Below are 27,773 nucleotides of genomic sequence, written 5' to 3'. Positions count from 1 at the left end.
TATCCCTAGTTAACGCTCTGTTCCAGTTTGATTCCACGTTCAGTGAACCCGTATTACGGTCTCTCTTTACAATAAGTGGATTAGAAGAATCTGAGTTCAAACACCTTTGGGGGAGTCTTAAAATTAAGAGGTTTATAAGAATGGAGCTTTGTACTAGACAGCAATATTACATATGTACGTTACTCCAATAAAAAATGAAGAAACCAAATATTTAAACGAACTAGAGTAAGATGAGCAATACAGCAAAGCTTTTAGCTTACATTGCAGCTTTCTTCTCTTGTACAATATGTTGTGTGCGCACGTGTGTGTGTTCAATAGTACTCAGCTACTTAGGCGCACACGCTTTATTTGACTCATGGGGGAATAATAAGTGGTTCTGTAAGTGTGTGTGGGTATATATACATTAATAATGCAAATATGTATTCTCCCATGCTAACACAACAGTGTACATATACATTTTATATTATATACAGATACATGAGTGAACTACATAAAGCATATTGTGGGTGGACACTAATATACCTTTTTATTTCCTGAGTCAGGGACCACTGCATAAGTAACAAATGGCAGAGTAACTGCTGCAATTTAAAACAATAGAGTCAAATTAAGCAGCTACTCACCGGGTTGGGGCTCAAAATCTTTCAAGTTCACTTCATACTCATCTTCATTCAGGTACTGGTGTCGACCCATCATTACAATGGCAAACTTAAACTTCAAAAGGAACAAACTGTTAAGATTCTGGATGGAAATAAAGCTCTACAGTTTTTTCAGCTATCTATATTTGGTATAGTAATGCAGAGAGCGTATTAATCTGAAGTGGCACATATTCCAAACACAGGAAGAGGAAACCCTATAAAGTATTGTTTCCAACATTCCCACATGGCACCTTTTTCCTGCCCCTCATCCCATAATCTGATGGAAACTCAACAGTATTTGATCTAAACCGAGTCTCTTATGGTAAAACAGCTGTTCTATAATCCTTAAGTACACTGTATTAGAGCTTTTTTTATTTTGAACTCAGGATCAATAAACTGCAATATGAACTCTCTCCAACATGATGTTACCTTTTCAAATTCTTTTTCTTGGATGTCCAGCATTGTTTGAATCCGCTTCATCACCTCTCTGAAATGTTCACCCTAATAATTTTTTAACAGTAGATATCAAAAAAATATAATTTAAATAATCATTATAAAGAGAAATTGGATAGTGACTGTTGTGATTTTCCTGCCAAATCCTGCACTGCAGTTCAATGACATAAATTATCCAGTTATTTCCAGAAACTATTACAGAAATTTCAGTACCACCTACTATGACAGAGGTGGGGAAACTACGACCTGTGGGCTGGATCCGGCCCCTCAGGGCTTTGGATCCAGCCTGCGGTTGCACCGGCACCATGTCCCTGTGGCCTCCTTGCATTGCCTTTGCCTCCAGGCACCGTCCCCGGCAGCTCCCATTGGCCGGGAACAGGGAACCTGGTTCCTGGAGGCACGGCAAGGGCAGTGCACGCCTCCCCTCTTCCAGGGGCTGTAGCGCTTCCGGGAGCGGCACAGGGCCGGACACAGGGCAGGCAGGCAGGGAGCCTGCCCTGGCCCCAGTGCACCCCGCTGCCACCCTGGAGCCGCTTGAGGTAAGCAGCACCGGGCCGGAGCCTGAACCCCTCCTATACCCTGCCCCACAACTACCTGCCCTGAGCCCCCTGCCGCACCCTGCATCCCTCCTGTCCCCCAACCCCATGCCCTGAGCCCCCTGCCACACCCCACACCCCTCCTTCACCCCAACCCCCTGTCCTGAGCCCCCTGCCACACCCCGCTCCCCTGTGCACCCTAACCCCCTGCCCTGAGCCTCCTGCCACACTCCACACCCCTCCAGCAATCCAACCTCCCGCTCTGAGCTCCCTGCTGAAACTTGCACCCCTACCCCCTGCCCTGAGCCCCCTGACGCACCCCACACCTCTCTTGTACCCCAACCCCCTGCCCTGAGCCCTCTCCTGCACCCAAACCCCCTTTCCATAGCCCCCTCATACACCCCACACCCCTCCTCTGCCCCAATCCTTTGCCCTGAGCCCCTTCCTGCACACCGCACCTCCTCCTACACCCCGCACTCCCTCCCACACCCCAACCCCCTGCCCTGCATACAACTTCCCCACTCAGATGTGGCCCTCAGCCCAAAAAGTTTGCCCACCCCTGTACTATGACACAGTAGTAAGTGAAATCTACATTTTCAATTCACACTGGTTCATCAGTGGCTTGTATGCAAATTGTTCCTAATTTAATCAAATCCTTGTTTAGATGTGTTTGCACAACTTTTGACATATGTGTAAATCAGGCTAAGGCTAAGATACAAGTGAGAAATATTGCAAATGGAAGAAAAATACTGTTCTAAGAAAATGGAAATATCTTCTCTGGAACATTGTCATTTTAAATCCCTATAACCTGTGAATTTTTGCCCTCACTAGCATTATCTTTGACATTAAGTACCTCTGCCTTGTGTTATTTTATAAACTCACAAAAGATGATGCAGTGGAAAACACCAAAAAGAAAAAGGTTCAATCAAAAGTCAGCCATTAAGAACATGAAAAAACAAAACAAGTGGCCTCCCTTAAAAATAGTACTAAAGGTTTATTTGCCACTAGTCACAAATATGAATACACACAACTAGTTCTGAATTCTGTGGCAATACACACATTTCTGGGTCCAAAAATCTTACAAAACTAGATAATCTTTGTATGAACTGGCGTATCAGAACAACAAAAAAAAGATGCTAACTTTGAAAACAATTGGGTTAGAATTTTGAAACTTGCAGGGGTTTATTGTCCTTGAAGATAAAGTGTACGCTAAGTGTTAAAAACAAGTCATTTGAGGTAAGAGCTATGAAGGTATGTTGGAACAAGGCTTCTAGAAAGTTAAAAGTATTCATTTTTCACAGCCATGACTAAAAAAAAGAGTCAATTTTCTTCATATTAACCAAAAAATTAACCTTTAGGTAAACACTAACCATAAGAAATTTCAAGCCACGAGGAATATTTTAATTACAATTGTGCCCCAACTGATATCAGGGTCTCATTACATTTGGCACCACACACACACACACACAGAAAGACAGTCACTGCCTCAGAGATACTGCAATCTAAACAGAAGCGAGGCAATATTATAAATGTTGTATATTAAATTCAAATATACAATATTAAAATAACCACAGGCAAGAGAGGAAGTGTCTCTATTTTTACAAATGGGGAACTGAGGCACAGAGATATTAAATGACCTGACCAGGGTCACAGAGGGAGTCTGTGGAAAAAGCAAGAATTGCTGAATCCCAGTTAGACTTAGTCACAAGACCACCATTCCACTTGAATTTTCTTCCGTAGTTCAGAACAGATGGAAAACAAAATGTCAGAATAGAATAGTTCTGAGAAGCATTTCTATAGAGGTGATGCTCTAATACATAAATTGACACCTATCACACATTTGTTCGTATAGGAAGTTAAAGAAATGTTACATAAATACCACCACAGGGGAACAACAGAAACATGATGTACCTGGTGTATCCTCAGCAAGAATGGAATTCCAAATGTCCCAAAAACCTCTTTGTGGAAATGTGCTACTGTGATTAGCATCTCATTTTCCTTATCTATATCTACCTGGTCCAGAGGGATTTCCTATATTAACATATACAAACGGTGATCATGATAAGTTTAAACTGCCACAATAAACATTACCATGAAATATCAGAAAGCATCACTGACTAGTGGTCTTTACATGATTAATAATTTGACCAACAACATACTCATGTTGTTCTTTCTTTTTACTTCTTATACTTACTTATATTCCTTCTGAAAATAGCTTTTGTTTGATATGATATGGAAGTGGCCCTATTTCTAACGGACTTCTGTTATTTGCCATTTTTCTTTAACTGACAGGAGAAGCCAGGAGTCCTCAGGAGCACTGATTTGCTCATAAACCGCTAGTAAGCTGCTGCCAGAGTAATAATGCAATGCTCTCTTTCTTGCTTCCTTGCAATACAAATTTGTATTGACAGCTTAATTTCATTTTCTACTTATGAGTTCTGATGTAAGCAAGTTCTCAGTGCTTAAAGTAAAAAAAAAAAAAAAAAAAGTTTGCCGCATTGAATTCAAATTTTGAGAAAAGTCAACCCAACCTATCTCATTTGACTTAAACATCCAACCTTAATTAAGAAGGAAAGGAATAAAGTATGCAGGCACAAACAGACTTATTTTCTTATTGGAAAATAGGGCCGAAGTATAAAAATATACAATATATATGAGCCCCTATGTCAATCTTGGAATTACTGCTGAGGAGGCAATTTCCTCACAGACAGCTCCTTACAAAGCTTTCATTTCCTGTTAACATTTTATGCTCAAATGTTATTGTAAGAGTGAAATTGTTACAAGATCAAGAACTTCAAGCTATTCTGAAGTGAAGGAGAAACTAGGTTTTACTATTTTTAGAGGGATTCTCAAAAAAAAAAAAAAGTCGGTTAGCTAGTTCATTCAAATGGTCACAATATTTGAACATCAGAATCTAAGGATGGATAATTACTATTTGGAGAATGCAGCCCTCTCAAAAACAAGTGCCTCATATTTCTTTAATGAACAAAAAACAACAAAAAAAACAAACCAAAACCATAAAACATTTACCTCTATTCGAAATGTTCGACTTGTTGCTGGTGATAAACACTCTAACAGCTCATCTTCCTGATGGACACCAATTATTTTGTAGCTTACAATTTCTAGAAGCCTTAAAATCAAAATGAATAGGAAAAGAATTAAAAATCATTGCAACATCTCTCTACTAAATCTTTAGCATATTACTATATCCAGAATTAAATATTAATACTGAATAGTTATTTTAAAAATGTATTCCTACTTTGGAATAATTAAGCAGTAAACTCAGTCCTGAATAGTGAGTGTATCTGCAGCATAAGCCCACAGATGTTTATTTAAATTATCTTCTGAAGTCTCTCCAAGTTATATGACAGTCTTTATTTTTGGAAAATTAATGGCATAAACAGTTGGATAATGCAATAAATCATTGTAATTTGTCTGAATTTGCAGTTGAAATCTATGAATGTTAAAAATCGCTAGGATTTAATTCTAGGAAGTGGCATAAGAATTTTTTTTAACGAATTTAGCTCATAATTAATTATACTTGCAGATATTCCAAAAACTAAGAGCTCTAAAGCCCTTAACAATTTTTAAACCCACAGTGACAGACTACGTTAACATGCATTTGATTTTTCACTGTGCTTTAAATCATAAAATTGTTCAGTTAGGTGAAATCCACACTGTCATATCCATTGATCTATATTTTAAAATAACTGTTTTCTTTAGCTACCTTTTCTACTTACCTTAGTTTTCCCGAACCTTTCTCACAGAGTTCTACTGCTTTTTTACATTCTTCTAACAGGTCCCGTACACACCCGTGTTTATCTGGATATAGTGTTATTTCCTTTACAACACAATATTTAAAATGAGACAATCAATGCATAGAGAAACTGAAACCAATGCACAGAAAACACTGAAATCTGACTTATTACTAGACCTTGCTCAACAGATAATGATCACTGACGTGCATAAAAAACAAGGTTTTTTTTTTTTTATTCTCTTTTCTAGAAACAGTACTATGGAAGCCACATAACATTTTCAGGACACTGCCCAGAAAGCAATGGATGCAACTTTTCTTCTTAATGGAAATTTCAAAAAGGTACAATTACTAAAAAAACCCAACACAACAAATTTTATGTTTTTGGTTTAATCCTTAAAAGTCAACATTATATAAGATGCAACATGTTATCACAATACTATCCAAAGGCTTATGGGAAAAGAAATTACAATCAATCCAGTGTGGTAGCTAATACTGTACTAACCTCTTCCCTAAATTGGCTATTTAGCCATATGCACTTAAAACTTCTCCTGTTTTCAAAGTCAGTAATTTTCATTTTAAGCTAGGGAAAAAACAAACAAAAAACAGATACACTTTAGACATACTTGTAAAGGCAACAAAAGCACAAAAGCACAGTGGTATAAATAAGGACTCATACCTGCTGATAATAAAGTTTTTTAGGTTGTCTAGGTTTGAAGAACTGCAGGAGATCTCTTAAAGTACCTTCATAATTATGTCTAAGAGGATTACCTGGGCCATCCCTATAACTATACAAGAAGACAACATATAAATATCACTTCATAATCCATCATCACAAAGTAAACGTCTGTTAAGAATGCAAAATAAATTTAACTTCCAGCACTCAAATTTATAAAATTTCTCCTTGGTATGAAACTGGCAGCACTATATTCACAGTGATTTAAGGGGAGATTTTCAAATGCCCATAAGAGATCAAGAAGCACAATTCTCAGTAACTTTCAATGGGAGTTTTTGTGTTTTTGTTTTTTTAAAGTCACATCTTTAATCTTTATGCAATGGCAGACAGAGGTTCCTCCAACACGTAGAATAAGTTAGTGCAGCAGTTCCTATACTTGCTGTCATTTCTAGAGGCTTAATTTGTGGAGGCATAGGAAAAAAATAAAACATAACATTTCCCAGTGAAAACAGTATAGAATCTATAAAAAGCTATAGTGGGTTACTAAAACCAGGTACATGATCCTTGAGTATCAAGGAAGATATTTAATTTTAAAGAACTATAACTTACATTTGCAAGATTAAGAACTAGGGCATAATTTCTCTGGCTGTCACAGTTTATTGGCAGACATGCCAAACCCGCGAAAAAAATGTGAGTTGCTTGCTGGCTAGTTTTGGGCTTGTAGTCAGCTGTAGCTTGTTGTTTCTTTTTTTTGACCAGCTCCTGGCAAGCAGGGGCAAGGTGGGTAGAGAGTCAGGGGCGCACAGCGGGCTCACCACAGTCCCAGACTGCACGCCAGGGAAATCAAGTCACACAGAGTGCTGGGGTTCTTCGGGACTGGTTTGTTTTGAAATGGGATTAGCTTGATTTTTGTCTTACTGTGAAAGTCGGGGTGCTTATTTACCGCGAAAAATCTGGCAAAGGTAGTTATGGGCCCATATATATCACAGGAATAACCACTAATGTGCTGTTCTTTCTCATGTTATGCCATAGTTTTGTGTTGACAGATAACAGTTTTACAGTTGTGTCTGGAAACAGTGAACTGACATACTAGCATCAATAGTGAGGGTGGCTGCTGATGCTCTTATCTCGTGTGCACCCCCTTCAGAATAGAGAAGGGCTCTATCCCACGAATGCTCATTTCCTCCTTGGTATTCACTCATCATTCCCAGATCTCCAAGAGACAGCCCATTTCCCACTAAAAATATGCCCCCTCACTTTGAGATAAGCCACATTCTCTTCTTTCTTGGCACACTTAGCTTCTACTACATTGTCCCGAGACATCCATCCATGGATCAACACCTTTCCACGCTTTCCACTGATCCTCTTCCACCAATGAAGGAGCATAAGTGTGATTTCCTTAACTTCCTCTTCTGCTACTTTGATTCCTCATCCCATTGGTTTGTGTCTATCATTCCTCATCTGATCCTTTTCCCCCACCAGACAGATTCAGGAGGGAAGGCCGCTCTAACACTTGGTTAAGGCTTACTTCCACTACAATCCAGTGATATATTTTGCCACTTAAAATGCACAAGTATCCATTTGAAATGAGTCCAAGAAACCCTAATACATAACAGTTTTAGACGTAATTAAGGAAAAATACTTTTAATTGGTTTTGTATATAGACTAACTTTCCCAGAAAGGCATACTCAATTCGGTGTTCAAAAAGTGCTATATGAAAGTATTAAAAAACTCCTCAGTATCTGCGTCAATTCAGTAGAATAAAAAAAATCACTAATATGTCAACTTTAGAAATGCAAGCTTGCAATTTAATTTAGCTTGGAGTCTTTCTTCTTGAATGCCATTTCTCCATTACCTCGATATAAAACTGTCCACTGTGGCTATCATTCTTTAAATGAAGGATTCCCCTTAAAGCCAGTCAACATAATTCTTTAAACTTGCTGCAAAGTGATGCATTCAAAACCTCCATGAGCCCAGAGAGATATCTGCTGCCTGAGTGTTTTGTGAAGCAGTGAATTAACAGTATACCTATCACCTAGGTTAATGGTCCCTTCACATATCAGTTTGGTAGACAATGTAAAACACAGTGCTCACAATATGCAATTAAATGCACGTTTTATAAAGTTCTTGAAAAGATACATTTGGTGATGTTAGCTGAAATAAAATTTAACTAGGCAAAGAATTAATTTTGTGGCAATGTGGAAAAAGCTATTAAATGACAACCTAACTCTAATCTGTTAGCTTTAAATTATTTAAAATTAGTTTAAAGATATTCATGTAAACAATGACAAAGCTAAACTAAAAAGTTATGTTTACAGGAACTCATCTTACCCTTGGGACTTGAAAAACTGTAGTAGCATTGGGTCTGTATTAAGTCTTTGTGCAACAGTCTTCGCAACCTGTAGAAATAAAAGCTTTTTAAAACTTCTAAACAACAAACCATTTATGACACTGCTTTGTCTAGGGTTATGCTTAATACTACCTCCATATTAGGTTCCAATAATCCAGTCAGAGACATAGAATACATACTAACTACATTAATAGTGACAGAGTCCAAGAGCAGATGTATTTGGTATATTAAATGGGTGGCAATCACCAGTTCTTGAAGATTCTAGGCCCATTAGCACCTTGTAGGAAAATTAGGTTGCATAGGTATACATGAAGGCATAATTTGGCTGAGTCTTATTACTGGTGATGATACAAAAAAACCTGAAAACACAGCAGACTTTCAGATCCCAAGATTGATGGGGAAAACCATCTTAAAACAAAACATCTCTTTCTTGTACATGAGCAAATTTTATTTGGAAGTCATTCTCGAAATGTAAGCAATCCTACTATGTCATTTTTAGAAAGACACTTTTCAAAGCAGAATAGCATTTTAAAGAAGGAAGTTCTTGTTTTCATACAACTGTTATTAGTAATAAAAAGGAAAACACTCTGGAAAGGAAACAACTGAAGTTGTGTTAACATAGGCAGACTATCTAAATATATTTAAAATTTTCTGTGAGCAGTAAGTGGCTCTTTAATGAAAACTTTAAAAAGGTAAGGTAGAAAGTATGAAAAGGAGACTGGGATTGTTTCTAATAGAACACACAATGTGCTAGGTGAAAAAACAGAAGTGAAAGCACAGCTCAGGCCCTGAAGAACTTCGTTTAAGAACATTTCATCCAAACAGTGGTATCTTGACCTACTAATTAATCTGAACCTGATTTTATTATATAACATGCCCCCACATGGCTGTGAATGGGAAAACAAAAGGAGAGGAAATAAAGTAGAGTGGAATACATACCTGAAAGTAATTCATTCTATTGGACAAAGTAACAACAAATCCGGGATCATTGGGGATAGTTTTATCACAGAAAATGACATCAACACGGTGGTAAAGGTCTCTGAAGTATTCTTTTGCTGTTGGCAGTTCACTGTTATCATTTTCTGGGTCGTCCCTACAAAAGCAGACAAATTGTACTATCTACATCATACAAGCAGTTAGGGGTGTTAAACATGTTCTACAGTAAATCAGAAATATTACTGAGAAATATAGAAATGAAGTTAGGAAACCTTTATAAAGATCCATCATTTGTACACACCAGCACTGTAATTGTCAGCTGTGATTCATACCTTTTGAATATATATGTGCTGTGCAAGGACTTCTAACACATTTGTACATCATACGTACTTATTTGGCAGCATGTTGACTCCATTTGTTTCAGAGCAGTCTAATGGCACTGGTTCCCCCTTCCCTCCCCGATATGCTACCACATACCTTTACTACATTGCTGAAAACATCTTACATTCTCATGGAAAGTTTTTATTAGTCACTTCACACAATGGCTGGATGTACAATAGCATCCCTTGAACCACAGATGTGAAATGTGTATAGACATTAGAATGGGTCACTACTGACTGGTACCCCTATCTTCTTGGCAGAGCAATAGCACCAGTGTACAAGCTGTGCACTTACCCAGAAGTCAGCAGCCAGCCAAAGGTGCATAACACCAACTGGGTCAACAGGGAATGCGAGTTCCAAGGCATGACATGAGAAATACATTCATCTCACATAATCTGGGGTAAGAGTGCTGAAGATAGACTAGCTGGCTTCCACCCACTGTCAGCCCATGGAGAGAAACAGAGCAACACAGTTGGGTGTGACCATCAGGAGTAAGAGCACAGAAATTCCGATTTATAGCCCTGACAAACTTAAGTAAGACCCCTTTACTGGATATAAGCTGCAGGAGTTCTCCCTTTGCCTTGGAGATACCTCCAATAAGCACCAACATCCTTATTATTTGAACATGTGCTCAGTTAAGTCAGAAGCATGTCATCACTGTAGGCCAATGTGTGACTAGTAAAGGAACATGAGTAAGAGGAAAAGGGAGACAGCTTAGTTTCAGGCTGAAGTTATAACACAGAGACTTAGACTAGAATTACAGCTAGGCTCTACAGTATAGTATTTCAGTTACAGTGGCTCCAAGGGCAAAGCTGCAGAATTCAGACTACCTGCTGAACACAGATCTTAACATTATCACAATGTGAAGATCTATTTCAGTATTTATTGGTTTTCTAATTCAGGTGAAGAGGTATTTTTAAATCTTATGAGTGACAGTTTAATATTCTTAATAGTTTAATTCCCCCGCCCCAGTAAGTTGGTACTGCTGACTATGTCTGCCATTAAGCAACTATGCTTCTCAACATTTGAAAATCATTTTAAAACTGCTAAATAGAAAATCTTTCTCCACTTAAATTTAAGTGAACCAGGTGATGTAACCATGATTATAACCATCCCTTCAAAACACATACTTCTGAAACACTATGATGTCACCATCCATGAGTTCATCAAGAGCCTTATCAAGAGATACATCATAGTCTTGAATTCTCTCTGTTAAATTCGGTTTAACTTCCTGCAGTAAAAACAACAGGGAAAACAATTAGAAGAAATAAATGACAAAATAAGAAACCCTCACAGCTGCAAAAATATTGTAATGGAAGATGACTCTCTTCCTTTTTCAATCTAAGTTTAAATGAAGGGGGGGGTGAATTTTGATTTTTTTTAAATTCAAATTATATTTCATTTACAAACTTCACTGCTCACAATAGTTTACTATTTCTACTTTACCCATGAAATTTGCACTAGATTCTCTTTCAGTTAAATTGAATCAATTTTGAAATGTTTTATATAGTCCATCAAACCACCTCAATAGCCAGCCCCAATTCGAAATTCTCCAATGCTCCAAGACTTATTTTTCAAAACACGCAACTTTCAGAATAGTAGTGGAACCCAATGAATACTAGTTTGTTTTTGGCAACGTGCAACTGATTCACACTATAACAAGCTGCCCTCTCCTTTTCAGAAGGAGTGGAAAGCCCCTAGAGTATTAAATACACACTATTTAAATAACGATAATACACACATATTGTGAGTTGTTTACTGGACTACAAATATCTTTGTTTAAAGGAACAGGTGGCAGACTCTTTTGTGGTCCTCACCCATACGATTTGAAAGAAGGAGCTTTTATAAGTGATTGTATATATGGACGTTCCCTGGTAGGAGTTCTGCCTGTTAGTACGGAACTCTGTACATGCCCCAGGAACCACCAGTGAGAGCAGTGTGGATGCTAGCAAAGCAGGCACCTAGTGGCATTAGAGCTCTCATTCCTACTGTAGCAAGGGCCTCACTGCAGATTCAAAACACAATAGAGCAATTTAAAGTTGTTATAAACATGTATTGCTCCTACACTTTGGTGAAAAGCTGTGGGAGCTCTCACTCATTGCCTGCTGCCTCATATAGTGTAGTGGAGGCAGGAGAGGATGCACATTCCCTCCCCACAGCTGGAGACAGGTCACTGCAGATTCACGAGCAGAGGGTCAGGCACTGGGAGCCATAGGCCAGCCTTGCAAGCAGCAACAGCTGTGCTATCATGGTGACTTGGGGAACATGCATGGATTTAGTGCTAACAGCACAGAGTGGCTCACCCAGGACTTCCATGAAGATAACTATTTTTCTGAGTTTAAAAGTTTTCCTTACCTCAGACTGTGCAAGCGGAAGTTTTAAAGGGTAGGACTTTTTAGTCACAAAATACTAGTGGTGTTTTTGATTGTTGATTTTAAAGTTAGAATTCCAATATTCTCATGCCCATGTATTCAAAAACTTCAGAGCCATAACTTTTGGGGGTAGAGCAGATTAACCAAACATTGCTGGGCACATCTTTAACAGTGAAAGCTCTGTTTGTTAACTGTAGGATGCACAAGCTGTAAAGTTTATTACTTTAAAATATCTGCTAGAATATGCAGCCAAATCATAACTAACAGCCAGTCCTGGAGGAGGAGGAATGCTAACAACCTTGAGAGAGTTTAACAGAGTTTTGTGGCTAAATTATTAGTCATACTGATGCAAAAAATCAACAAAATCTTATAAAAGGATTTTGACTTTTAATATTGGAGCAAGTGTCAGAGCAAGTGTTCAGAAATTGAGTTTCTGTGTATTCAGCTCCAGATTAAAGGAAACGGTAATGATTTTTTGAATAGCACAGAGAGCTAACATAAGTATTTATTAAAATAAAAATACATAATCAGATGCATTTTATAAATTAATTTTCAATAGTTCAGGGACACTGATCACTCTGAGTATTTCCATTCAGTGAATGGCACCATTTTATCTCAGTGAAACCTGTCTCTTGGTGATACAGCATTATATCTAATCAACAAGAGGTGGCTAACCTCATGTGGCTGATTAAACTTCACTGTTAAACCAACTGTTTGTAATCAAAGCTAGCTATTAATTTTGTCTTTTAGTTATAAAATTAACCTTACAAGCACTCAAACTGACTGATTTTCAGAGTTTCCAATGGGACCTAAGCCACAGTTGGCTTCGTGTGTGGTGATGGTTTCTTGTCTAAATGTAATATCTAAAATTATTTTATTTCTCACTTAAAATGTTATGTTAGTGACATGTTCTTTGTATTTATGCGTCATGGTTAAAATCTTTTATATACATTGCAGTTTTTCCTTAGAGAAAAACTTGCTAATGACACACAAACCTAGATTTATTGTAGGAAAAATAATCAATCCAAACCTCATAGAGGATAAGGTTAGTTTCTTGGGGAAATCCTGCTCTCTCACACATAACTGGAAGCAAGTCACCTATTGGGGAAAAAAAAAAAAAGTGAAGTATGTTATAGCTTTCACTAGTAGCGAAAGCTATGACTAAGGTTGCAAAAAGGTTCCATTATAACCCTCCAAGTTTTCAGATGTCCAACTTGATGACAAATTTCTTCTTTAAATTGAAACTTCCCATCCTTAGGTTTAACCCAAAAGGGGGATTTATTTATTTATTTTTAAATTTGAGGAAATTTTGCACAGCCATCTCAATTCTGCTAGTGTAAAATAATGCCATAGTTTTAACCACACACAAAAAATAAACAGAGCTAGAGCAAAACAGAAAAGTTTTACGCATAACATTTTGCATGTAAGTTACTGCTAATGTAGAGCAACATTTGCTTTGCTTATGGGCAGAGACATTATTAACAATAAGAAATCCGAGTATCACTTCTGAACACATTCAGTGCACATCCACTAAGGTTTTTCAGTGGAGCTTAATGAGGCTCCACTGTCTTTATGATGTCACATAGGAGTGAGGTGCACTAGAACTTTACACACAGTCTAACCAGACAGGCATAGGGGCTGCAGCTGCTGCTGGAACAATTTGCCTGAGGTCATTTTGCAAAATGTTGCAGCAGAACACTTGGCAAGAACACAAACTGTAACATTCAGGAATAAGAAAGAAAGTGGGAAAAGCAGATCCTGAGACTTTAGGGTGATTCTGCAACATTTGCTGTAGTCACCAACAAACTGTAAATCCTAAATTTTTAAATAAAATTAGAAAGATACAGCTAGCCCAATGCAAAAATCAATAGACTTCTGCCCCATTAACCCAGCCTTGCAGATAAGTCTCTACAGCTAAATCTCAGCATCAAAGACGGAACTCACAATTCCCCCACCCCATTCATTTCAATGACATGTAAACTTCAAAGCCTCACTGGGAACATTTAAATTCTACAATTATTGAGCAAAAACAATTTTCTCTCTTTAAATATATATATGTATAAAGGCTCTTAAGTTATATTAATGAACCATTAAGGCTTCCCAGTTAAATTTAAGTTAGGAAATAGAAATGTTAAGGTTCCTGCAACCATATTGCAAACCTTGCATATTTCATGCCATACTTTTAAAAATATACCAAATTATACATTTATCACATAAACACAGGAATAGAAAATACTATGCATGTCTAACAGACAGGTTAATGCTGCTGTAGAAGCCTTCATTTTTGTATTTCCTGAATTTCGCTTTCAACAGGATAACTAACATTAAATGCAAAATGTTATATTTATATAATTGATCATATTATATTACAGCTCAACAAGAGCTTAAAGACTTACGTATTTTACAGGATATAGGCGTGTAGATATGTCCACAGTAATTCAAACTCCGAGTCTTTGGATCATACATCTTCAGAAACAACATTACATCATCTGCAAGTGAAGAAACAAAAAATAATCTGAAGTAAAGCCATAATTTGAGCACATCTGAAGATTACCTAACTGTAAATTCCATTTTCACACTCAAGGCCACAGTAGTCACAGAACAATGTCTTTAATTAATAAGAAAACATGTAACCTGGTAACAAGATAAATTTCCTTAAAATACTTATTAAATATCAAAGCCAAATAACCCACACACAGCTGACTAAATGAATTTTATTCATTCTACAACATCTGAAATCCCAGTTTCTCTCCACCCTGGAAGAGGAGAACACAAAATGAGGTCAGGTGATCAAACTAAACTGAGAGTCACAGTCTGACAGACATCCTGTGCATCAGGTAGAGCGAGCACCAAAGAAGCAGCACTAAGTGATTTTCAGGCACATACAGAATAAGAGATTTTGTATTTTCTGAAATTTTAGCATATATACTTACGATCTTTATCAAACTTGGGTAATGTTGCCCCCGTAGCTGCCATCTCTGGATCTACTGTTTCCAGGAATATTGTCCATGGATTTTCATTGTCACTGAGCTCAATCATCTGTGTGTTTAGGAAGCAGAATATACAAAACACAACATGAACAAAAAATGACTTTAGATGAGTTTCATATAGGCAGAAAACTTAGTGGAGTGGTCAAACTGCATAATTGAAATTAAAACAAAACAAGAACTTATAAGGAATCCTACACTGTTGGGAAAAGTCCCTCATTTTTAGCTCTGTTGGTGAGAGTTAAAGATCATATGCAATCCTCCACCAGCTTGCTGAAGTAAGCAAAACAATAACAAATATTGCTTTTGATGTGTGTTTTTTAAAAGTTACACAAGTTTTAAACTGCACAGAATTTAACTTAAAGTGAACTCTCTTGTATGTTTAAAAGTATTTTACTTCCATCCATATCCATTATTCTAGCAAGAACAAAAATTAAGGATAAACTTAACACAGGGGCTAGTACAATTTTTCGCATCCCTAATTTTATTGATATTTATATGCAACACTTTATTTTATGAAGTTTCTAAAGCATTCATGGAACGCATAACATATTTGCCCTTACATTTTATATTATGTAGCAAAATTTTAATAAGTTTGTGTCACTGACAGATGAATAATGATTGTGTCTCATTTCATTACAGTAAAAAGATCTAGATCTGCCAAATCTCAAAATCAATCCACCAAATCTCAAATCTACTCTAAATCAAAAGGTACTGTACACTGCTCCCAGATTTAACAAGTTTTTCTATAGTGTTACAGGGGACATAGGTTAGTTTCCAGCACTTAAGATTTGGATGTCCCGAGGCCACATCTTTACTGTTGGAACTGTAAATGAGACAGACTTAGAATTAACTTTTCCCTCCATTAGTAAATATTTACAGTTTTATTGCCATCCGCTTCATTATCTAACATCGCTGGTCGTTTAGTTCCATTACTTCTAGCTTGCATCGGCCACAACCGTATTTGATCCTGTGGAAATCCCTAAGTTAAAAGAAAGTTAAAGTTATAAGAAAAATAATAGAAAAAAATAATATACTTTAATAAAACCAGTCAAAACTAGTCCGTGTACAAACATTCAAACTATAACAGAAAGAAGTTGCTCATCTTGTGCAGCAAATGTGTGTGTGTCACTACGGGTGCTCCACTGTAGGTGTGCTTGCCTCCCTGCACTGCTGATCACAGAACTTCAGTAGCAATGTCCACTAGACCCGCACATGTACTCTCATTCCTCATGCTGCATCACAAGGATAGTCAGCAATGTGGGCTAACTCTCCTCTCAGTTCCTTCTCTACCACAGTGTCATTCACAAGAACGCCGAAGCAGAGGGGAGGTGGGTGGGTTATGGAACACCCACAGGGACACACATCTCAAAGAACCATTGTTACTGCACAGGGTGAGTAACTACTACTTCTTCGAGTAGTGTCTTTATGGGTGCTCCACTGTAGGTGATTCCCGAGCAGCATCCCTTCCAGAAGGAGACTTCTTTAACTGACCCAACTCCAATGACAGCACAGTGGAGTCGAAAATGGCATCAGTGGCGGAGTCCCCAGTGATCCCATAATGTTCCATAAAAGTGTGGACCGATACCGCTCTACAAATCTCTTAAGATAGCAACACTCTTGAAGAAGGCGACGACGGATGAGGAGATAGACCTTGTAGAGTGTGTATGAATAATATGTGGAAGGGTTATATTGAGAACCTGGTAACACTGTCAGATGCAGTTCGAGACACACTTGGGGAGCCTGTGGGCTGATATTCCTGAGCCCTTGAATCTTTCCGCAGTAGAGAGGAAAAGCCTGGGGGACTTTCTGAAAGCCTTTGTCCTGTCCAGGTAAAAGGCTAATTCTCTCTTGATATCTAGAATGTGCAATATAGCCTCTCTCATGCCTTGGTGAGGCTTGGGATAGAAGGTTGGAAGATGAATCAATTAGTTCATTACTTTAGGAATGAATTTTGAATGTGGCCTGAGCACAACTTTGCCCTGAAAGAATACCATGGGGGGTGGAGTGGAGAGGTTGGGGCCGGGGGGGAGAGATGTGCCATCAGAGCTACTCTTTCCTCTGTTCTACTGGCTGAAGTAACTGCAATCAGCAAAGCTGTTTTCACTGAGAAACAGGGGGCTACGGGTTTGAAGGGAGGCCTAGTTAGTTCTTTCAGCACCAGGTTTAAGTCCCATGTGGGAGGAGGAAGTCAAGGTTGTGGGAGGAGGTTTACTATACTCCTGAGGAACCGTTTGGTGATTGGGTGTGACTGCACTGAGTATACCTCAAATGGAGGTGGAAGGATGTTATAGCTGATAGGTAGACTCAGAGAGCTTACAGACAGCCCCAATCTTTTTAGGGCCAGAGTATCGTCTAAGATGTTGAAGAGTCACGGATGTTGGGAAGATCTTTTGGGAAGTACACCAAATTCAAAACCTGGACCCTTTTTGCACACAAGTATGTTGTGTTGAGGACTTTCTACTGTGTAATAATGCCACTTGCATGTCCTTTGAACAGAAGCGTTCTAGTTATTTGAACCAAGGAGCCATGCCTTGAGACAGAGAACCCCCAAGCTGAGATGTGGAGGATAGCCATTGTCCTGGGACAATAGTACGGAGCGACTGGGAGAGCGATCGGCAGGCATGTTGCGAGCTGTGACAGATAAAGGAACCAGGTCCGTCTCGGTCAAATAGGAGCGATCAGAATGATGTGTGAACAGTCTTTTTTAAAATTTTCAGCAGGACCTTCAATAGTAGGGAAAAAGGAGAAAAGACGTAAAGAAGTCCCCATCCCAGGGGCAGACAGCATCACCTATGGAGCACTGTCTTATCCCTGCTCTGGAGCAGTAGCAGGGACATTTCTTGTTCAAGTAGCAAAAAGGGTCTGTGGTCGGCGTCCCCTACTGCCTGAATAGATTGTGAAGTACTACTGGGTCTCTCTCACACTTGTGGTCATGTGGGAATTAGTGACAGATCCGGGAGGTAGTTTGCTGACAGTGTGACATGGTGGGAGACACATCAGTTCCATAATCCCATTGCCTCTGCACAGAGGGAGGGTGATCAGGCTCTCCCTTGTTGATTTATGTAGTACATGCAGGCTATCTGTTAGGACTCTTGTGTGTGATCCTTTGATCACCGGGAAGAAGTGGGTGCAGGCATTCCTGACTGCCCTTAGGTTGAGGAGGCTGATGTGAAGGGATCTCTCTGTGGGTAACCATTTGTGACAGTATTAAGCCCATTTATATATGCACATCTCCCCTCACCCCACATGAGCAATGTGTCAGTGATTAGAAGAAACGAGGGGGGGATTTGCAAAAAGGGGATCCCTTTGAAAAAGTCCGTAAGCTCTTTCCACCAATCTAAGGAGATTTTGACCCACGTGGGTAGTGAAAGGGGTTTATCTTATCTGTCCCTGTTTGGGCTGTAAATAACATCTGGAGGCACCACATGTGAAGCTTTGGCATGTGGTATTACCGCTTTGCCTGCTGCTATGTGCCCCGAGTTGCAGGCAGTGTCTGGCTGATATTTGTAGGCTGTTTTGAATGGTCTATATGAGTGTGCTAAAGAGAAGAAACTGTTTGAGCAAGGGGAGCTCTGGTCTCTAGAGCTGAGGTAAGCGCCTATGAATACCAGGTGCTGCATTGGAGTGAGGGTTGATTTCTAGATGTTGATCTGTAAACTCACTTCTGTAAACAAGTGTATTGCAGCTTCGGTGACTCGGTGAGCCTCTTGTAGAGGCTGGGCTGAGGAGGCAATTGTCCAGATACAGGTAAATCATGATCCCTTGGGAGTAAGTGGGCGGCCACTACTGAGAGAACCTTGGAAAATGCTCTTGGGCTGATGACAGTCTGAAGGGGAGCACCCTGTATTGACAGTGGTCTTATCCTAGAGAGGATCTGAGAAATTGTCTGAGAGTCAGTAGGATTGAGATATGAAAATAGATGTCCTGAAGGTCGAGGGCTGAAAACCAGTCTCCCTGTTCCAACGCTGGAATGACGGTTGTTAAAGTGACCATCTTGAATTTTTAAGCCTTGATAAACTTGTTGAGAGCTTTGAGGTCTAGTATGGGTCTCGAACCTCCTTTCCTTTTGGGTATTAGGAAATAACAGGAGTAGAACCCTTTGCCTTCCAGATGTTTGAGGTACTGGTTCTATGGCTCCTAACTGGAGATGTTCTACCTCATGTCCCACTGGGGTGGCGGCACAGAGGTTGGTGGTGGTGCCCATGGATGGCCATGCCAAGATGGTGATGGTGGGGCCATCAGAGGATATCCTTGAGGCTCTGCTGATATTGGGCATCATAAGGAGCCTTTGAGGAGTACTGAGATGCCACCTCCTCAGGTTCACTGTCTGAGCTCTCACTGGAGAGCAGGGGAGCATGGCAGAGCAGTGGGGAAGACTCCTGTGCCAAGCAAACTCGGTGCGGAGGTCCCGGCACTAAGGATGCCTGGAGTGCAGGAATTCCAGTAGTGCCGTTCGACTCAGTGCTGTTGGCAGTACTGTGGGGGACAGGAGTCTTGCCCGTACTGTTTGCTCTGGTGCCAGATGAGGTGTTGAGGTCGGTACCGACGAGGAATCATATACTGATGTTTTCTTAGAGGAGTGATTACCCCTGCCTTTGTCCCTCGCTGCTGTTGACTCGATGCCTGTGCCCATCAGCTGTAGGCTTGTCAACAGTATCTGCCACTGAGGACTTCCATGAGCACTGGATCGAGAAGGTCTTTGTGCTGGTGGTAGTGAGGATACCAAGTGTGCCAGAGAACGTTTATGGTTATGTTGGGGCTCAGTGTGGGGACTTCCGCTCTTTTTTTGATGATTTGTGAGAGGGGTCAGCACCTTGTTTCTTCGACTCACAGCCTTTAGATGTTATGGGCTATGGGGAAGACTGACGTCTGAAAGGTGACTCGTGGCACGAGTATGGAGAGGGTTGAAGAGTCGCCTCCATAGACTCATAGACTCTAGGACTGGAAGGGACCTCGAGAGGTCATCGAGTCCAGTCCCCTGCCCTCATGGCAGGACCAAATACTGTCTAGACCATCCCTAATAGACATTTATCTAACCTACTCTTAAATATCTCCAGAGATGGAGATTCCACAACTTCCCTAGCCAATCTATTCCAGTGTTTAACTACCCTGACAGTTAGGAACTTTTTCCTAATGTCCAACCTAAATCTCCCCTGCTGCAGTTTAAGCCCATTGCTTCTTGTTCTATCATTGGAGGCTAAGGTGAACAAGTTTTCTCCCTTCTCCTGATGACACCCTTTTAGATACCTGAAAACTGCTATCATGTCCCCTCTCAGTCTTCTCTTTTCCAAACTAAACAAACCCAATTCCTTCAGCCTTCCTTCACAGGTCATGTTCTCAGGACCTTTACTCATTCTTGTTGCTCTTCTCTGGACCCTCTCCAATTTCTCCACATCTTTCTTGAAATGCAGTGCCCAGAACTGGACACAATACTCCAGTTGAGGCCTAACCAGCGCAGAGTAAAGCGGAAGAATGACTTCTCGTGTCTTGTTTACAACACACCTGTTAATGCATCCCAGAATCACGTTTGCTTTTTTTGCAACAGTATCACACTGTTGACTCATATTAAGCTTGTGGTCCACTATGACCCCTAGATCTCTTTCTGCCATACTCCCTCCTAGACAGTCTCTTCCCATTCTGTATGCGTGAAACTGATTGTTCCTTCCTAAGTGGAGCACTTTGCATTTATCTTTACTGAACTTCATCCTGTTTACCTCAGACCATTTCTCCAATTTGTCCAAATCATTTTGAATTTTGACCCTGTCCTCCAAAGCAGTTGCAATCCCTCCCAGTTTGGTATCATCTGCAAACTTAATAAGCGTACTTTCTATGCCAACATCTAAATCGTTGATGAAGATATTGAACAGAGCCGGTCCCAAAACAGACCCCTGCGGAACCCCACTTGTTATACCTTTCCAGCAGGATTGAGAGCCATTAATAACTACTCTCTGAGTATGGTTATCCAGCCAGTTATGCACCCACCTTATAGTAGCCCCATCTAAATTGTACTTTCCTAGTTTATCTATAAGAATATCATGCGAGACCGTATCAAATGCCTTACTAAAGTCTAGGTATATCACATCCACCGCTTCTCCCTTATCCACAAGGCTCGTTATCCTATCAAAGAATGCTGTCAGATTAGTTTGACATGATTTGTTCTTTACAAATCCATGCTGACTATTCCCTATCACCTTACCACCTTCCAAGTGTTTGCAGAAGATTTCTCTAATTATCTGCTCCATTATCTTCCCTGGCACAGAAGTTAAACTAACTGGTCTGTAGTTTCCTGGGTTGTTTTTATTTCCCTTTTTATAGATGGGCACTATATTTGCCCCCTTCCAGTCTTCTGGAATCTCCCCCGTCTCCAATGATTTCCCAAAGATAATAGCTAGAGGCTCAGATACCTCCTCTATTAACTCCTTGAGTATTCTAGGATGCATTTCATCAGGCCCTGGTGACTTGCAGGCATCTAACTTTTCTAAGTGATTTTTTACTTGCTCTTTTTTTATTTTATCTTCTAAACCTACCCTCTTCCTGTAAGCATTCACTATATTAGACATTCCTTCAGACTTCTCAGTGAAGACCGAAACAAAGAAGTCATTAAGCATCTCTGCCATTTCCAAGTCTCTCGTTACTGTTTCCCCCTCCTCACTGAGCAGTGGGCCTACCCTGTCCTTGGTCTTCCTCTTGCTTCTAATGTATTGATAAAAAGTCTTCTTGTTTCCCTTTATTCCCATAGCTAGTTTGAGCTCATTTTGTGCCTTTGCCTTTCTAATCTTGCCTCTGCATTCCTGTGTTATTTGCCTATATTCGTCCTTTGTAATCTGACCTAATTTCCATTTTTTATACGACGCCTTTTTATTTTGTAGGTCACGCAAGATCTCGTGGTTAAGCCAAGGTGGTCTTTTGCCACATTTTCTATCTTTCCTAACCATCGGAATAGCTTGCTTTTGGGCCCTTAATAGCGTCCCTTTGAAAAACTGCCAACTCTCCATGAACATAATCTTTTGTCTGAGTTCTCTACCCTTACGAGACCTGGGCCTGAGCTGTTCGCAAAGACCACATTTTTGTTGAATGTAGACTTCCACAAGGCAACAAATGCACTGGGCTTGCTTTTCTGCGATAAGGATTGCCTCTTTGCAAGGCAGGCACTTCTTGAAGCACAGGGATCTGGGCATACTCTGTTGGGGGAAGGTCCCCAACAAAGAGAGAAGCAGGAAAATAAAATAAATTTTGTTTGGTTTTTTTTAAAGGGGAAAAATAAGGAGAAAGAAAAAAAAAACTATAACCAGAACTACAACTAAGAACTAGGAAGCTAACTAATTACAGAAAAGCAAATAGCTCCGTTTCTAGCCTGAGTGTGCCAACTAGCCTCATGGAGCAGAATGAGAAGAGACAGTGAATATGCAGGCCTAACGCATACTGCTACCGAAGTTCTAAAAACAGCAGCATAAGGACGCAAGCACACCTACAGTGGAGCACCCACAGGGACACTACTCAAAGAAGCAGCCACATATACCAAGAGAATGCAATGATTATAAAGAGAACAGAATATAATAACAAAAATGTGTATAGTTAGATATTGCGCTACAGAAAAAAACTTACCATTGTTTGAGACAGGTTTTGAACAAATTCTGCAAGTGTGGAGTTTTTTAATACTTTGAACACAGTATATTTCACTTTTTCTTCATCATACATATCATTGCCTTGGTGGCCACAGAACTGGTCCTCTGTCACGATCTGAAATTGAACATTTTATAAACATTACAGCTGAAGAATCAGAAACACTGTTGATGTAAGCTTTGCCTCCGAATTTAACTGATTTATTGGTTAGTGTCAATGTTTACACTTAAATCATTTTGTGTTAAGTTTTCAAATATATAAGCTATTAATGAAATTTAAGACAAACTATGCTACTCAAAACCATGTTTAAAAATTCACAAATATACCAAATGTTCTGACAAAACACAGCACAAAGCCATTAACATTTAGGCCCAAATCTTGCAAACACTTATGCACATTAATAATTTTAGCATTAGAGAAGTGCCCCTGCATTCAAAGGGAATAGTCACTAACGTGTTTCCCGGAATGGGGCCTGAGTTTCCAGGAATGGGGCCTAAAACATTATGGAGCACTTTCTGATCAGTATACCAATTCTGCAGGGGAGTACAGGAACCACACACCCAGGAGATCTTGCCACTGTGGAAAAGCCCCGGTTTAAGTAGAATTTCATTCTGGTGTAGGGTCAGCACTGCCTCTACTAGTAGTACATAATGGGGTCAACGGAGGGAGTGAGTAGGTGCTCTGCCTATTTTGTGCTGCTGGAAGGCTCCATAGGAAGCCATAGCAGTACAGTATATTGAACAGCAGCCACAGGGCTTATTCTAGGTAACACTGGAGACTGCTCTGGTCCCTTGCCATCTAAAAATGTGAAGATGCAAAGGTAACATAGTTCTCCTCCACTCCTATACGGTGAACTCAGCTCAGCTGCAGTCCAGAATTAGGGGCTATAACTAGCTATATTCCAATTTCTAAAAGTAATTTATGGGAGATCTCCTGAGCTACCCTAACACTGCATTGTAAGAGTCTAGCCCTTTTCCTCTAATATAATAATTTAATCCTCTCTAAAAAGCCCTAAAAAGTTATATTCTTGCATAAGTTCAATAAACAGTGGTCCAACAGAAATATATGAATATACTGTTATTTCCCCGAGGAGTGCTATTAATTTCATCAGGACTCAAGGTGACATTTGCAGATGTAAGAAATGGTAACCTACTGTAACTGTGGTGCTTTGAGATGACATGCAGACGTGTATTTCACTTAGATGTGGGTGCACCCAAAGCACTCGAGCTGGAGAATTTTGCCTATCAGTACCTGTAGGAGATGGCACTCACACCTGCTGGCCATAGCACCTCCCAGGGCTACATGAGGCAGCACCGCGATGACCCTTACTCTGTTTCTTCGCACCGAACGCCCAGACTCTAGACTCTGATGCAGAGGGGACGGAAGCTGGGTCACGGAATACATATCTGCATCATATCTCGAAGAACCACAATCACAGTAAGTAACTGTTCTTCTTCTTCAAGTAGATGCAGCTGAGTATTCCACTTAGATGACTCTCAAGCAGTAACCATCCCAGGACATGTGGCTTGGAGTCTATCCAAACAAGGATTGCAGGACCACCTTACAAAAACTTGCATCCACCCTGGGAGATGCAATAATGGTATAATGGCTCATAAGCACATATATGGACAATCACAGAACAGTCCTGCAAATAGGCAATATTGAGACATCACTGAGGAACACCTTTAACTATAGCTGTGCTCTCGCAGAATGAGCTCACATCTGCTGACGGGCCGTAGCTGAATCTATTTCATATGCAGTCTTTGTTTTACATTTCGAGGTAGTCTGTGAAGAGACTGCTTGACCCTTCATGTGATCTGTATAAGAGACAGGTGAGGCGAAGCACAAAATGGTTTAGTCCTCTCCAGATAAAAGGCTAGATGTCATTTGACATCTAATGTATGGAGAAGCTGCTCCTCAGGTGATGAATGCAGCTTAGGAAAAAACACAAGTAAATATATCACCTGGTTCAAATGAAACAGAGACCATTTTAGACAAAAATTTTGGATGCGGTCATAAAGTCACTTTGTTCTTATCAGAGTTGTGCATAAGGCAGTTCTGCCATCAGAACCTCCAACTCTCACGCTCTTCCTGTGGACGTTATCGCTACCAGGAAAGCAGTTTTCTGACACAAAAGCGGAAAAGAACAAGATGCCGGAGGCTCAAATGAGGGTCCAATTAAAGCTGCTAGGACTGTGTTAAAGTCCCGTAGAGAAACCGGCTCTCAGACCAGATGGAGACAAAGAAGCCCTTTTAAGAATCTTGCTACCATAGTATTGGAGAAAATTGATCTTCCCTGAATGGGGAGGGTGAAATGTCGACATTGTTGCCAGATGCACTTCCAATGAGCTACACAAGTCCTGATAACCTGAAGGTACAGCAGGCACTCCAAGATGTCATGAATAGAAACCAATATCAGTTGAATTCTGAGGGCCAGTGATCACACTGAAAACCACTTCCATTTAGCTGAATAGGCCATTCTGAGAGAAAACTTTCTACAGCTGAGTAGAACCTGTTGCATAGCTGCCAAAAACTGCTCTTCTTCCTCATTTAGCTGCAAAGCATCCATGCTGGGAGATGCTGGGAGCTGATCATGGGATGCAATGTGTGACTGATTCTCTGCGAGTAGGTCAGAATGGAGAGGAAGGAGCAAGGGAGACTGAACTGACAGCATGAGGTCAGAGAAACAGCATTGCCTCGGCCATACTGGGGCCATGAGAATGAGCTTGGTGTGATCCGCTTTCAGCTTAAGGATGATATGTGGGATGATCAGGATCTGGGGAAATGTATACAGGAGAGCTGATCGCTAGCTGACATGGAAAGTGTTGGAAAGGGAGCCTGGATTGAGGCCCCTTTGAGAGTAGAAAGGTGACATTTCCCTTTGTCCCTTGTAGTAAGCAGGTCAATCATCAGAATGCTCCAAGCTGAGAAGACCTGGAGGACACTTGTCTTCAGAGTCCACTCGTCTTCAGAGTCCACTCGTGAGTCAGGGAAAAATTCCTGCTGAGATGGTCCACAAGATGATTCTGCACTCCAGGCAAGTGGTCGGCTCTCCTCAATGAAGAACTGCCACAAACTGGTTGCTTCTTGGCAAAGTGTGATGGAGCGTGGTCCCCTTCCTTGTTCAAATACGTTATGGTAGCATTTTCAGTAAGCATGTGAACCACTGAACCTGATACAGTCCAGAAAAGCACAACATGCATTGCACATGGCCCATATCTCCAGCACATTGATATGCTGTGAGGACTCCTGCTCCAACCACATATCTTGAACTTTCAGTGACCCCAGGTGTGCTCCTCAACTCATCAAGGAGGTGTCAGTGACAATAGCCCTGGTTGGGAAGGACTGGACAAAGGGAACACCTTAGCATATATTCTCTGGATGCATCTACCACTGCAAGTAGTCCAGGACCTGTTGAGGAAGATGAAAAATCTATACGGTGTGACGAGCTGGACAGTAAACCATCCTGAGCCAAATGTAGAGGTAGCGAAGGTGCAACCTTGAGAAGTGGGCCACCTGCGTGCAAGCAGACCGATATGTGGCCCAAGAGCCTTTGGCACACCTGAACCGTCACGAAAGTCAGACTTCAGACTGAGGCAAAAGGTAGTAAATTGCCTTAAAACGGTTGGTCGGCACAAAAGCTCTCAAACTTTTGGAGTCTACTAGGTCCCCAATGAACTTTAATTTCGAAGTGGGAACCAAAGTTGACTTCCCATTGTTTAGGATGAGACCCAGATGATCAAGCATGCACAGCATAATGTCGATGTGAGCAAGAATTTCCTTTCTAAACCTGCCCCTCAGTAACCAGTCATCCAGACACTGGAAGATGTGGATTCCTTTCTTCCTGAGATATGTCATAACAACCACCCATTTAGTAAAAACACAAGGGGCAGAATAGAAGCACCATATACTGAACATGGTGCTCTGCTATGACAAATCAAAGGAAGTTCCTCTGACCTGGCAAAATCCACATGAAAGTAGGCATCCGGAAGGTCGAGATCAGCAAACCAGTCTTTCTGAGACAATGTCAGGAGGATAGCCAATAGAGTGACCTTTTGGAACCTCATGTATCTGATATATTTGTTGACATCACAAAGGTAAAAATGGATCTTATCCCTCTCTTGGATTTGGGCACCAGAAAGTATCAGGAACAGAAGTTGTGACCACAGTGTTCCGGAAGAATCTCCTCTGCTGCTCCCCAGCCAGTAGAGAGCAAACCTGCTCGCAGAGCAGCATCTTGAGAGAGATCCCTGAAGAAAGATAGGGATGGAGAGTCAGTGGGAGGGATGGAGAGGAAATGGATGAAATAGCCTGATCTGACAGTGTCCCAGATGTCAGCGGTGATCAAGCCTAAGCATTGAGAAAGCAGGCCACTCAGCCCCCAAACGGAGGGAATAAGGCAAAAGGAGCAAAAACTGGAACACTGCTCTGGACAAAGGAGTCAAAATGGGTGCTTGGAGGGTGACAGGGAAGGGCATCTGAACTGATCAAACCCCGGGCCCAAATGCCTCCTCATATATGGGGTTCATTGTTGAGAATCACTAACCTACATGACAGACAATGTTTAAACCCTGGTGAGGATATCATCAGGGAAATACTTAAAACAACAGCTAACTAACACTAAAGCTAACTAACTCTATATTAGGGTACTAATTAACTATATAGAACTAGAAAAGTCACTAAAATAGAAGGACTTTGAGGTGAAAACCACACTGGGCTCTGACTCCAGCCCTGGGTGATAAGAGGGAACTGAGGGGGGTCAGGAGTGGTGCCATCTCATATAACTGGGAAGGGGCTATGGCCGTGAGCACCACCCCTCTAGAGGTTACTGGTAGGCAAAATTATCTGGCTCCAGTGTGCTGGGTGTGCACATGCTCAAGTGGAATACATAACCGCATTTACTCAAAGAAGAACTGTTTGTTGGATCAAGCCCTAAGCCGGTGGTTCACAACAAACAATAAGTAACTTAAACAATTAGAGAACCCAAAGTTTGATTTGGGTGGTTTAACATTAGAAACACAAATCAGATGTCAACAATTATAACATTCAAAAACCAGTCGGAGAACA

At 40.5% G+C, this 27,773-nt stretch overlaps 1 protein-coding gene across 1 annotated transcript in view; it reads right to left on the bottom strand.

Moving 5' to 3' along the window:
* The window catches only part of USP7 (ubiquitin specific peptidase 7), a 117,521-nt gene that overhangs the window by 3,804 nt on the left and 85,944 nt on the right, over positions 1-27,773 (bottom strand). The window contains exons 16-30 of the mRNA XM_050966406.1: positions 22,689-22,823; positions 15,961-16,062; positions 15,027-15,132; positions 14,490-14,582; positions 13,124-13,191; positions 10,852-10,952; positions 9,344-9,497; positions 8,386-8,453; positions 6,058-6,166; positions 5,884-5,961; positions 5,365-5,465; positions 4,655-4,754; positions 3,536-3,655; positions 1,065-1,136; positions 621-711 (exon numbers count right to left, since the gene is read on the bottom strand). Coding sequence (XP_050822363.1) covers positions 621-711; positions 1,065-1,136; positions 3,536-3,655; positions 4,655-4,754; positions 5,365-5,465; positions 5,884-5,961; positions 6,058-6,166; positions 8,386-8,453; positions 9,344-9,497; positions 10,852-10,952; positions 13,124-13,191; positions 14,490-14,582; positions 15,027-15,132; positions 15,961-16,062; positions 22,689-22,823 — 1,498 coding nt within the window. The remainder of the gene's footprint in view (positions 1-620; positions 712-1,064; positions 1,137-3,535; positions 3,656-4,654; positions 4,755-5,364; positions 5,466-5,883; positions 5,962-6,057; positions 6,167-8,385; positions 8,454-9,343; positions 9,498-10,851; positions 10,953-13,123; positions 13,192-14,489; positions 14,583-15,026; positions 15,133-15,960; positions 16,063-22,688; positions 22,824-27,773) is intronic.

Source organism: Gopherus flavomarginatus, chromosome 9, assembly GCF_025201925.1.
Source record: "Gopherus flavomarginatus isolate rGopFla2 chromosome 9, rGopFla2.mat.asm, whole genome shotgun sequence".
NCBI lineage: Eukaryota > Metazoa > Chordata > Testudines > Testudinidae > Gopherus > Gopherus flavomarginatus.
The sequence above is the reverse complement of the archived record's forward strand: the minus strand, read 5'-3'. Positions and strand labels throughout refer to the sequence as shown.